General features: G+C 37.8%; 1 protein-coding gene across 1 annotated transcript in view; it reads right to left on the bottom strand.

Moving 5' to 3' along the window:
* Positions 1-3,538, bottom strand: part of rspo4 (R-spondin 4) — a 38,743-nt gene extending 35,205 nt beyond the window's left edge. The window contains exon 1 of the mRNA XM_035661199.1: positions 3,454-3,538. Within this exon, the coding sequence (XP_035517092.1) occupies positions 3,454-3,538 (85 nt within the window). The remainder of the gene's footprint in view (positions 1-3,453) is intronic.
* Positions 3,539-13,625: the final 10,087 nt, after the last annotated feature.

Raw genomic sequence — 13,625 nt, 5'->3', positions numbered from 1 at the left:
AAAAGAACAATGGCAGCTGCTAAAGAGGTTAGCATAGATGCTGCTAGCATCAGTTATATCAGAACTGGAGAGTATTTCTTCATTGAAAGAAGAGCAAAGAACAGCAATGAACCTCTCCCGACTGGTCGGTAGGAGTTTGACTACATTATATGATTCGTTGATCTGATTGGTTGAAGTTCGCTGATAGATGGATGGACGTCCAATCACCTGCCAAGTATTTTTTGAAAGCGACTTTTGAAATGTTTACTTCGCAGATGGTTTTGTGTAACAAATCATCATGGGCCAGCCTTGACTTTAAATTAAGGTCCAGTTTGTAACATTTAGGAGGCTCTCTTGGCAGAAGTGGAACATAATATTCACCGCTTTGTTTTTATTAGTGTATAATCACCTGAAAAGTTTTCGTTACCTTAGAATGAGGCGTTTTTATTTATAGATGACGCAGACTGCCTTCCTTGGTGGCCGCCATGTTGAACCAGCATGTTTCTACAGTAGCCCAGAATGGACAAACCAAGCACTGGCTCCAGTTTGGACCATTTGTGTTCTTCGCACATTTCGCCATCACTGTAATTTCTCCTTTCTCCGTCCTACTACCCCTAATTCTTTATGCTTCAAAAGGCAGAGTGAAGTAAGTGAGTTGCAATCTGTAACTACACCGCTAGATGTCACTCAATCCTACGTACTGGACCTTTAAGCGACGCAGCCATGTAATGTTTCGGTTGTGCAAGTATTTCTCAATACATTTACAGAGAGACTAGCGAATCAGAGAGGGTCTGCTGGAAAATAAAAGGAAACTGTTGCTGATGTTTTGACATCAACCGTCTGAGCTGTTGCACAAACACACACAACCACACCTCCCACACATTGTCTTGATTCCCCAGCTAGACAACATGTCCTTTGGTTGTTTGTGTGGACTGCAAAACACAAAACTGATTTATTTTTAATGTGCATTTAAACAAGATTATTTTACAAATGATTTCTAAACTCACCTACGTTATTGCTGCAAAGTCCAAACTTTTCCACATTGAGCACAAACATGAGCACAGCCAGAAACTATGCTTCCCCCAGCTACAACACCTGTACCTGATTACACTCCCTCTTTAGTCTCTTTGCATTTTGCGCCCAAGATGAACTTCCCACCTGAACCCGGAGGTATATGAGCTAAATGCATAAGATTAAACACAAATAAATAACTGAAACACACTCTTCTTTTCAGAATCAAACCCATACAGTATGCTGTAAGACTGAAATAGTAGGCTAGTTCCTCGAGGAAATATTTAAGGCATCCACAAGATTCACTCCAGTTATTGCAGATTGTCTCTTCAAAATTTAAGCTTGACAATCAGCAAAATTTAAGTTTTGAGGTTTTTACTTGATTGCAAAAATGAACCAATTTCAAAACTTTAACTTGGGGACAGATATATTTGTAATAATTTGCAAAATAATGTCCACAAGCTTTACATTTTAAACATTTAGACACTGCTCAGTGCTGTTTACAACACAAAATACTAAATATAATCAACTTTGAGTATTTATTATTAAGAGGCAAATGGTGAAATCTGAGTTATGTATTATAATTGTTGAGTGGTTATGGATTGGACCACCATGTTAACCCGAATAGTAGGAGGAGTACATGCAAAAACAGCAGATTGACGGTATTTGAACCTGTCTCTACTCAACCAGGGAAGCATTTTATCTCAAATTGTGATCAGTTTTTTTCCTCACTCCCTCTGAATTCTCGTGTAAAACAATCACATGTGGTCCCAATTACCTAGAGTAACCTTACAGAATCTTACAGAAACATGAATAGCACTAATAATTGGTTCACCTCCTGACTTCTACAGTTTTCCCGCTCTGAGATACTTTTTGTGTGTGAAAAAAGGGGGCTTTGGGGGGTTGTAAATCTCCGATGTGAAATGATGAATTCTGACAGCGGGTCAATCTGTTGTGCCCACAACCAGCATTTGACCCTTTAGACCTAAAATTGATATCTAACTTCAAGCTGTTCTGATCTATTAACATCAAATTGAGTAATTTTGTATAATTATAGGCGACAATCATTTCCCAACAATTCTGATCTTTTACAGCTTTACACAAATTTACTATTTTTAACATTTATCCAAGTCGCCTAATCACCTAAAGACTGACTTGTATAAATGAGCAAAATTCCAGTTAGTAGTTTTTAACATATTACACATTCATTCTTGGATTTCCAGAAAATTATGTAATTTTGAATCAGCAGTTATTTTGTAAGACGTCTGTAATTCTAGTCTTTTTAGTAACAGATGTCTTTATGATGAGTTATTAATATTATATTAGCCTATTAATTAGAATTATGATTCAAATATTTAATTACAAATTTTAAAGTTGTATTATATGTATTCTTCTTTGGTAACTGTCTGTCTGACTTTGTTAAACCTGCTAAATTTGAAACAGTAATCTTGCTGTCACAAACTGTTATTTTGAATGAGAGTCCGTGGTTCCTAATGGCTCCATGCAGCCCCTCTAATCATTATCTAACGTCTCACCTCTGGCCGGCTGACGGGGACTGTGTGGAAACATGGGAAGCCAAAATGATGGTGTAATTGAGACCGGATCCCCCTCTATTAGTCTTAAATTCTTGAGGAAATGCCAGACTCTGGTGAGCGTGAGGGTCACTGCATACCTGTACGTCTGTGGTCAGGACTGTTTTTTCTTTTGGGGAGGCGGAGTGGGGTGAGGTGGAGTGGGGAGCAGTTGGATTTTATAAGGACTAATTAGCCACAAATCTGGATTTGAGGAGAATCTCCAACCACTGTGAAGTGTCTGCTGGTACAGAGTTTAACAAGGAGCAACATGACATTTCAGATAACTGAGAGACATGCGGAAAAAATTATCCAGAGTCAACTTGTCCTGCGGAGAAATGGTTTGATTCCTGGATTTGGAGCACTGGAAGGAAAAGCTGTTATGACAAATATTATTGGTCAGTGTTTATGCTGTGGGGCTACTGATCAAGGCACTGAACCTCTTCCTCTACATTTACTGTCATTTATCCTGGATTAGGTCGGCTAAATGAAAGTTATTGTTTTTTTTTTTGTTTCTTACATTTTAAATCACCTAACAATACGGCATATAGTGAAGAGACATCCTATACTAAGAAACCTGTTTTTGCTCTTTTATTATAAAAATACTGAATGAAAAGGATGTCAGCTTCAGCTCTTTTTCTTGCTATCTAAACATGTGGTTACTTTTGCAATTCTAATTTACATTTCATTTGATAAAAAACTACTTTTTAAAAACGTTATGTTAGACTGTCTCCTCAAGGTATTATACCACACTGTGGAATTGTAGTGGATCTATTTTATAATGACAATGTCCAGTCAGAGATGAGAAAGTTTAAAACAAGTGACTGCAGAAAGTTTTATTTTAAAGGTGCAACCCCAAAATCCTCTTTAAAGACTCTTTAAGTGTACTCACCACTTTGCTTCTGCACGACACCAGACCCCATCCTGATCACCTCACATAGCAAGGATATGACAATGGCAAAGAGTCGCAAATGCATCTGGGCTGCTGGCAAGCGCCCGCTTCAGCGCCGGGCTGCGGGCATCTGCAAGGTCTCCAGGAGTGGCAGGTTGAAGATTTACTTCCACAGCGAGGGACAGAATGAGACAAGAAGGGAAAAGGGTAAAGGCAGAGGGTTTTAAAAGATGATGGGAAGGATGGAGATGAAGTGGAGAAGATAATCTTGCAGGCCCAAAGCAGCGATGAAAACGAAAATGAGTGTAAATGTGAGAGAATAGAGGAGAGACAGAAGAGAAAATCCTCTTCTCCTTTGTCCTGATTCACGCAGAAGATTTGGGGCTAAGATGAGGAGACAGGCGGCCATACACAACAAAATAAGAGCACAGGAGACTCGGAAAGAACGGAGGTGAGCAGAGCAGAGAGCCCCGTCTGCTTCCCCAGACTGGCAGCTTGGAGGGAAAACTCACCATTTAACTACCACTGTCAAATTTGCGATAAACGAGCTCCACTTATCCCGTAGCCATCTTTAACCCTTTATAGGGTGTGCTCTCAGGGCCTAAGTGGTTCCATATTTCCAGCTTGATCTTTAGCCCCCTCCTCCTGGCTCTATCTATTGTTGTTCAGTCTCTTCTTTTTATTATCCGTCTTTACTGGGCAGCATTGTTTTCTGTGGCAATGCTATTAAATGCGAGCAGTCAGTAAACTTAATTTGACCACCCTGAGAGGACAAAAACAGCTGGAGAAGAGCATAGCTGAGAGTTTAAAATTTGATTATAGCCTACCATGTTTTGCAATCGATTTGTTGCGCCTGTTTAGGTAAGGAGTCAGGTACGGAGGAAATCTGTGATTCATAGGTCTGAGATGAAGCGGTTGTATGAAAGACAGTGTAGTTATAGATATAGTGTATGTGTGTAAGGCCAATCAAACTCTTAGGTTAGGCCTGTTAAAATAAAGGATATTGGATGAATCATCCCTACCCTTTCTCAAATGTACAGGCGTCTGTCTTCAAGCCTTTAGGAATTTCTGATTACTGCTAATATATATATGTATATGGGATGCTTAAATATTACATAACCCTCCAAAAATGTGCTTCTCATTATCTACAGTTCATCTCCCCCTTAGGTGTTGTGAAGATTTGGGTAGGTTTCTCTCATAGCCACCTGTCAGCATAACACCTGTAGAAGAGCCAACTATAGTTATTGTGAAAGAGGAGGTACTGCTAGTCAACATATCTGGTTACATATTTACAAGTAATAAATGTATGCATTTATCTATCCTGCATGAAGAGAGAGCCTTTACTGTGCTACCCCCTGCCAGTTGCCAGCCAGATATATCCATTCATTCCCATCAGATAAGCAAGACTGTGACATGGACCTGTAACTGACCGGTCAGCAATTCTGTATCTGTAGGAGCTGGACGATATGACAATACAGTATACTGTGAGGTGATAGAGATTTGTCTGCTAGTAGACATTCTGATCGTTTTCATACAGATGTGTAATATCTATAATTATATCAATGAGCAGGTTTCTATATAAATGAACAGGATGCCTTGATTTGTACCTTGATTTGCATTAAATGCATTGTATAAGTCAAAAATACATTTATATTTTATCTAAGTGATTTCTTAACAATATATATTACAGCCTTAATTTTAAAATTATATACACCGTGATCTGTACACTATATTCATTTACTGCACATGATTCGGGGTGGATGGCAGGTGTACAACGTGTAGGACTTTGACACCAAAATCTGGCGTTTGCATCCTCAGTCTTGCATGTTGCTTAAGCAGCAAAAACATGATGGTTAAACTTGGGAAAGTCAGTTTCCCGGACTTTAACAGAGAGCTGCGAGTGCCTTAACATAACCATAAGAAAAGTGTTATCATGCTTTAGTTGTTACGAGTGGAGTGTATTCCAAGAGCGGATACTGAAAATGAAATTGAAGTTGTTTGTGAAAATGTTGCTAATATGTTCAGTATCAACAATTTGCGACTTGGCAAAAATGTTAATGAACAACATTTCCTCGTTATGCTGATAAAAACATGTAATCTGGGCGGCATTATGTGTATTTCAAAATGTATTTGCTGTTGCAAATTAGTGGCATATAAATGTAATTTTCTAGGAGACAGGATTTGGTAAACGATATCACTTGAAAGCAAACATCCTCATTATGAAAATTATTTACTTCTTTGTTTTCTTTAACAAGCCAATTCTCTTAAAAGTTCAGCAAGCATGAAGTATAGGGTGCCTCCACTAAAGTGAAATCTATGAATACCCTCATATATATTTAAAAATTACATTTACAACTTCAACAGCAATTGTAGGATTAAAGTGTTTTCTTTTAACTAAAAATACAATAAAAATAAACAGATAATTTGATTGCCTCAGTATGGCCAAGTTGCATATAAGATAAATAAAATGCTCATTTTATTTCAATACATACATATATTTGAGTGTATTAGCTCCGTAGGCCAGAAGTGCACAGCATGTGGTCGTACTGTTGTGGCTTTGACTTTGACTCACAACCTTTGTTGCATGTTATCCTCTCGTGTTTGCCCTGTCTCTCCATCCCCTTTATCCAGAGCAACTTTAATGCTTAATGTCATGTCTCTATTTAGACTAATTTTCTTCTAAAGTAAATCTGATTTACTGACTGACTCACTGCACCCTTCATTACCAGATCAAAGATGCAGTTTTATGTACTGGAAAAAAACTTTGTTTTTGTACACTCTAAAAAGTAAAAGAGCCTTTGGGGTTCTTTGGGTGACACCAGTATAAGAACCCCAGATGTTTCTTTGACAAGTCTCTTCATGATGTTTCTAGGAGCACTTTCAAAAGCATTTAATATTTTGCCCAGGAAATCATTTAAAGATATCTTCATCAGTCCGAATCCCTATTGAAAAGAGAGCATTCCCTGATGAACTAAAAACTTTAGAAGTGCAGCATGAACACATGCCCAAAGTATTATGTGCACACCGCTTTTGAACGACAACCTCATGTCTCTGTAACAGGAGTGTTTTTTTCTTTCCAGCATTCAGGGTGGCCTAACGGTTAGAAAGAACCCATAAAGGAAAGGTCACAGGTTTGATCTATGCAGCAGTTAATGGAGCCATCTCTGAAGTACTTTTGAGCAAGACACTAAATCTTGCTGCTGCTTGTAAGTTGATCAGGGTAGGAGCACCATCAGCGAAAAGCCTAAAATGAAAGTGGTTAGCCAGAATAGGAAATATGATGCATGGATTTGTGACATGAAATGCACCAACATTGTGTAAGGTTTTATTTCACAGTTTTTATAATTTTGTTTTTTCAATTATACTATTTTGTATTTTTTGAAGTTATATTTTTACTGATCAAACTCAGTTTCCATGGAGATTGTTCTTCATGGTATTCGTGAAGTCTTTGTAACTGTAATATTGTGTCTCTATGTAGGTTTTAAACTCACGTGCTTTTATCCTTTGTGTAACAAAATGTCTGGCGAGCTGACATGGTAAAAACAAAAGTTCTCAGACTGCAAAAAATAGCTTTTGTTCCAGCAGAGATGACTCTATTGAGATACAAGGTTTTAATTTGTCTCCCTTCCCACACATTGAGCAATACTGGAATCCCTCTAGTGGCTGTAAGGCTTCCACATTAAACCTGGTTGTGATTTTTATTTAGATGTTTTGCAGCCACAGCCTTTTTACGGGGTTGGACAGAGTAAACTGTGGCCTGTGGTGAAATTAGAACAAGAGAGACATTAAGTAAGGAGATCTCTTATTGGTATCCGTCTGTTTGGCACTGCTGATAGGGAGTCTGATCCTGCTTTGAGAGTCGGCTTTTCTGAACATGTTGAAAGGAAGATTGAGCGATTTGTATGAACACAATCAACTAGAAAATACTCGCTGTGTGAATGCCTGATCTAAACAGATAATAGTGGTTCTGAAATACAGGGTTTACTTTATCGGAGTGCTGAAGGAGAACTCAGTTCTTTCAATTCTGAGGTTCAATTCTATAATCTGCTCTGGTGATGTGGCTTTGATGGTGATCTGAACAGTGTATCACAGGTGTAGAAAAGCAACAAGTCATCTTCTGCTGTTAAAGAGGAACTTACATCCTTCTTTCAAAAGTGTTCAGATAAAATAATAAAATCTGGTGACATTTTACATTCATTTATGGCACCAGCACATTTTCTGTGCTATCCTTTCACCAAATAGTAGGTAGGCTGAAATTGAAACCTTAATTATAGTGGCCAACTAGAGTTTTTAGCAAATAATGCAGACATCAGAGGCTTTTACTTAAACAGCTGCCTTCTGCATCCAGAAATGATGCTGATAAGAGCAGTGAAAGTGGAGAACAAAACAGTGAGCTTAAACGATGTTACAAAGGCTTTGTAGAACTGAGGGGAAATGCAGTTGGAGATGGGAAATAGTTCCCTTTTGTCACTAATCCCTTTACATACTGTACATGTAGTCTTTTGACCAGATGTTAATATATATATTATTATTTATAGTGGTTTAAGTAGCTTTCAGTAAGTTTTAAGTAGTTGTTCCTTAAAGGGAAAAAGACCCTGTAAGCAAGTACTGTAATAACAACCTGATGAAAATCTACAGCTTTAAAATAAAAATAAAAATTTTTGACACCTAAAACGTAATAGTTTACTATTTTTGCATAAAAATACAAACAATAAGTCCAATTTTCCGCTACCATCTGTAGTTAGGCAGTGTTCATCTGCAACACATTTGTAAACTAAACCAGCGCACTTTAAATGCCAAAATAACTCCAGATTTTGAACTACTGGGTGCCATTAGATTAGATTAACATAATTTTAAAATGACTTCATTAATCCTCAAGGCTAAAAGGAAGTGTTACAGTAACACAAGAAACAGATGAAAGTACGTATATAAGTAGGACGAGAGACAGGCAAGTACCAGATGTAGATACATATATATAGAAAGCTATCTGTTGTTCATTGTTGATTGTTCATCAAAAATAAATCAAAATGACTGGATTGTAAGCACGTTGCACTCTGTTAGCATCTCCCCATCATTTCAAAAAACAGGAATGTCATTCGATAATGGGAAAAATATGTTTTATAGCAGAGCAAACTCAAAAACCATATAAACAACTCACTGAAGTATGCAGAATTCAGGGGATTAGAGTCCAAAAAACAATTAGGTGAACAACCATAAAAGGGTCCGCATGCTCACCGAAAACAAAAATAGTATTTTGATTTGAGTTACAGAAATGCTTCACTGAACTCATTTCCTGAGTCTCGAAGCGAAAGAACTCTTCTGTAAATTGCACATCATCACTGCACCAAACCAGCAGCCACTTAATGCAAATTATTCAAATTTGTTTGCAGAAACAAAAATTTCAACAGTGTGTTAACAACTCAGTCCATTGTGAGTCTAACAAGAATTCATCTTCCTTTTGAAAGCTTCACCACAACTGAGACTCCTCCATCATTGTAAGTGAAGCAGGTTATTAAAATGCCAAGCTGCTGTATCTTTATTGACTGACTGACAGACCTTTATTTAGCCTACACACACACTCTTAGACAGCTGCTGACAGACAGCCACTAAACACATTGTTAGCACACACTTAACTTCACAGATACACACAGTTGGTGGCTGAGTTGGTCATGAGGGTTGGAGGGTGAAGCATTTCCCTCACTGTGGCGATATTCCACCAGCAGTCAACCACCAGTATTTGGCTGCAGGGGCTTGCAGTCCTTCCATCATTTAATTTGGAAAGCTTCATATTTTATCTGTATATAGGCATTCCTGCCCCACGTGTGCTAGTTTATACCCAGAAACAAAGCAAAGCCAGCACATTTATAACACATATTTGCACATTTATAATATTTTATAAATGATGTGATTCTGATTCAAACCATAATGTGGAGAAAGTGTGCCGGGTTTGGAGGAAGAAGAAAATGCATGCTCAGATGAGTAAGTGGCTGCCCTGTGTAGCTCAATCACCAAAGAAAGACAGTGAACACATTTTACTTTTAGTCATACAAAAGATTTTTGGTGATAAACCACTGATGTACTGTAAATTGGTGAAGCCCTCTGGGGAGGCAAAGACGAGGCCTTGACACCAGTGACTTTAAAACTGTGACTTTCTATCCTGAGTCCTGCTTATTTTATGTTTGCAACACATCATGAAAAGGCCACACACGTAGTCTAATTTGGATCGGTGCTCAATCAAAAAAACATTAAAAAAATAAATTAGCAAACTAAAAAGTGTTTATAAGGGAGCTATTAGAGGTGCATTTTATTCTGTTTGGTTAAGGATAGGGAAATACAGTGGTTTCAGTTAAACGTTAATAAGGTAGCCTAAACACTAAACAAATATCACATCCAATTTTCGCTGATTTTGTCATTTTGTTCAGTATGAACGGTATTATGTTCATAAAAAATGGATCTTAATTATCTTGATTAAATCATGATTCAGGTGGCATTTTGTTTTATTTTGCAAAATAGTCGTATATAAACATAATCCCTGGGCCTTCTTGTTTTTTAGTTTATGGTTATATGTTATTGGGTAAAATTATCGAAACTTATGTAAATATGGTGTCGCAATTAAAGTCTTAATATCTTACAGAGAATAGTTCAAAACAGTGTCCAAAGTTGTTTTGATGTCATTTGTTATAATGTCATCCTTTCATGCACACATTCAACCATTTATTAAATTAATTTTGGAGCGACTCACGTGGTCATGGTGAGTTGTAAGCAGCAGGGAAGCTCAGAAATGCAGCAATGTCATTCAACTCCTTTGTTAGATCCTTCAGTGCTCCAAGGAATGCTAGGAAATATAGTTTCTTGAGTATGCACATAGTTACTTTTTTAATTGTTGTTATTAAAATAAGTGACATCAGGGTTCACTATCAACCATAATATTGGATTCCGCTCTTTTAAGAAACTATATAACTGCTGCAGGTGCAAGATTTTTTTCTGCTTCCATTAAACATTTTGAAATACACTGAACATCTTAAATATACTTTAACATCTTTTAAACAACAAAACAAAACAAAATTGCTTGCACACAAACACAGATGGGTATCCATTGTTGTACAGCTCTGGAAAAAATAATGAATGGACACCTCTGTGTGAATGAAGAGTCAGAAAAAAAAGAAGAAACCTACAAAACCTCAGTGTGATTGTAACCATTTCCCTCACAGTGGGTAGATGAATGAAACCAGCAACGGAAAGGGAATTCAAAGGCAAGGTCACGTAGAGTTTCCTTGCAGGCCTTGTGGGCGCGTGTGTTGTGGTTGTGGCTGTGTGTGAGAGGAGCAGAGAGAAGAAGAGAGAGGAGAGAGAGAGTATATGTGAAACCACTTCAGTCTGTGTTTTTGTGGCTTTAATCCTTGATCAGATAAAGAGCTGCTGTGAAGCTTTGGAATGTGTCTACCATTGAGATTTGTTTTGGCTGTCCTTTGATGCAGTTTGTGTGTAGTACTTTACTACATATAAGAAAGTAAATAACATAGAGAGTAGTGTAGCTCCACATGGGTCATAACAGGCAGGATGACCTACTTCTATTTACCTAAACATGGATAAATTTGTGTCCGACACATCAGAAAATAACAGGCACTGATTTTGGCACATCTGATTTTTCACTAGCTGCTTAATTAAATTACTGAAGGTCCTGATTCTATTAAGGTCATTAGCTTAAATAACCAAAATAACACAATCTGCTAGAGAGAAGACATATCAGTTGGAGTTGGTTGATATTTGGTTGAGTACAGACACCAGCTTTCAGAGAGCACACATACCCGACACCAGACATATTTTGTTTCTGGCCTGTCATCAAGTTAGCCAGAAAATTTAAATTAATTAGCGACAGCTGAAATGACCTGCTGCTGTCATTTTAACCGGCAGACTAAAATGAGAAGCTGCTACGTACCTGAATTTTTTCTACACTGCTCTTTGCCAATGAGACAGAGAGAGTGAATGGACTTGCAGCTTATATTATTATAGATTATAATATTTGTTGTTTTATTTACACACTCCAACTTCCTCTTACATATATGAGCAAAAAGCTGCTGTAAAGGACAGAAGCTTTACAATAATAACAGGCTGAGGTTGACAGAATACAATACAGGAATTAAATGATCAGCATTTTATTGGATGATTGGATCAATAGTATTTTTACTGTGCCTGGATCGGCTCAGGTAACGGTCCTTAGGAATGGCTCTGGTAAACACTGCCACAAACAGCAGATTGCGATACATATGATGATAATTATTGACTCATCTCATATTGTTGGATTTCATAGTAGTGGGCTCATGTATACTTGTTTCTCATCTCTTTATGGTTTACTATACCCATAGAGTGTATATAGCATTGTGGTTTACTTTCCTCTTAGTGACTTACTTACATGTATACACTCCAGTTGCCATTATTAGGTACACCTTCCTAAAACTATTCTAACTATCTAGTCTAACAGAAAAATTAGGTGTAATTTTGGATGCTGTGCTGATGAATTGTTTTGTGTTATACTAAGAAGTGTTTCTAACATTTACTCTACCTGGGTATGTGAGTCATTGTTATGCAAGTCCTAAAAAGCACTCAAGTCCTATGTCAGACATCAAGACAGGCAAATCAAATCCCAAGTCCTAAACTTTGAGTTTTGAGTCCAACAAGCCGTAATGAGCTCTTCACCATGTACGAACAAAATTATCTTTGGTATGATTTGGCGCTCCATGATGTAGCATTAGTTCTACACAGTTTTCTCCTGCAACTCTACTGCATGCTGTCGGATTGGTTCAAACAAAGTAGATCTGGGAAATAAAGTGTCGACTTGCTGAAAACGATTAATGGAAGTCTTTTTTGTCAAGACGGGTCTAAAGTCATAAAATTTGTGACTTGGCCGTGACTCGAGTCCACATCTCTGCTACCCACATTGACATTAATGGGGTGGACAAAATATTAGAAACACCTCTCTGGTATGTACCAAAACATCTGTTTATTCTTTTGTCCAAAAGGACATTGTCATGTTGAAACAGGAAAGAGCCTTTGCCAAACCATCCCCACAGAGTTGAAAGCAGACTATTGTCTAAAATATTGTTATATGCTGTAGCAATAAGATAGCACTAACCATGAAAAAGGGTAAATTCAGTCAGAGAATTAATTTTGACACATCGCAGATGAATTTGCACCAATAAGTTACTTCAAAAACATTCTTCATGTCCACTAAATGGCCTCTATGGTGTTAAATTGTTAATACATTTGTAAGAAGACACACAGCATAAAATAAAGGCTCCACAAATCTGCTTTCCAATAGATGATTTGAAGTATGAAGCAGAGAAGACAGGGTAACAATAGAGAGAGGGAACAGATGACAGCTGATGAAGAGAAGGGTAGAAAGAGAAGAGAATGAAGGCTGCTCTGTGGAAAACAAGAGAAACAGAAAGAAGACAAGCAGGGGGCTCCACAAGGCCATGACCACAGGGTAAATGTGCAACAGATGCTCAGAGTGTGTGTGCGTGTGTGAGTTATAGGCTGTTTAGTGGCACCCCATGGCAGCGCAAGTTTATCTGCACATCGTATCTCCGACACCTCGACTCCTGACGGTTTTACCTGAAGACTAACATCTCTGGTCAAACACACACACACACACATATACAGACACAGGCAGAAAGGCAAATTGAACATGTCATGTAGGGCCCACTGTACATACATTTTCTAATTTTTTAATTGAACCCTGTATTAGATTCAGATTAGGATTTAAAATTCTGGAATGTGCCATGGATATATAAAGAGGACATTAATGGTAACTGCACTTTCAGAAAGCTTCTTGTTTTTACTGCTAGTGTCAGATTAGCACCTGTGAATATATGATATCTGGTCTTCCAACCCCATGTTCTTCCTATCAGAAGCTTCAAAGAGAATTTGAACACCAAGGTCATCTTCAGTGGAGATATGAGAAGCATGCAGCAGCGATAAAAACCTCCACATGGAGGAGTCCTGCTGCTCCTCTCCAGTATTTCCTACCTGTGGGCATTAAGAGGTAAACTCAGGTCAGTTGGCTGAGGGGTGGGACACTACTGTGAGCTGTCAAAGGTTTTTTCACTTTACAACACTGATCGTTTTCTTAAAAATGCGATTTCTTTTGAAGTTTCTGTTTCATATAACAA

This window comes from Morone saxatilis, unplaced genomic scaffold (assembly GCF_004916995.1).
Source record: "Morone saxatilis isolate NCDOM2014 unplaced genomic scaffold, NCSU_SB_2.0 Contig18, whole genome shotgun sequence".
Lineage (NCBI taxonomy): Eukaryota > Metazoa > Chordata > Actinopteri > Moronidae > Morone > Morone saxatilis.
Note: the sequence above shows the minus strand (reverse complement) of the source record. Positions and strands in the feature narration are given on the sequence as shown.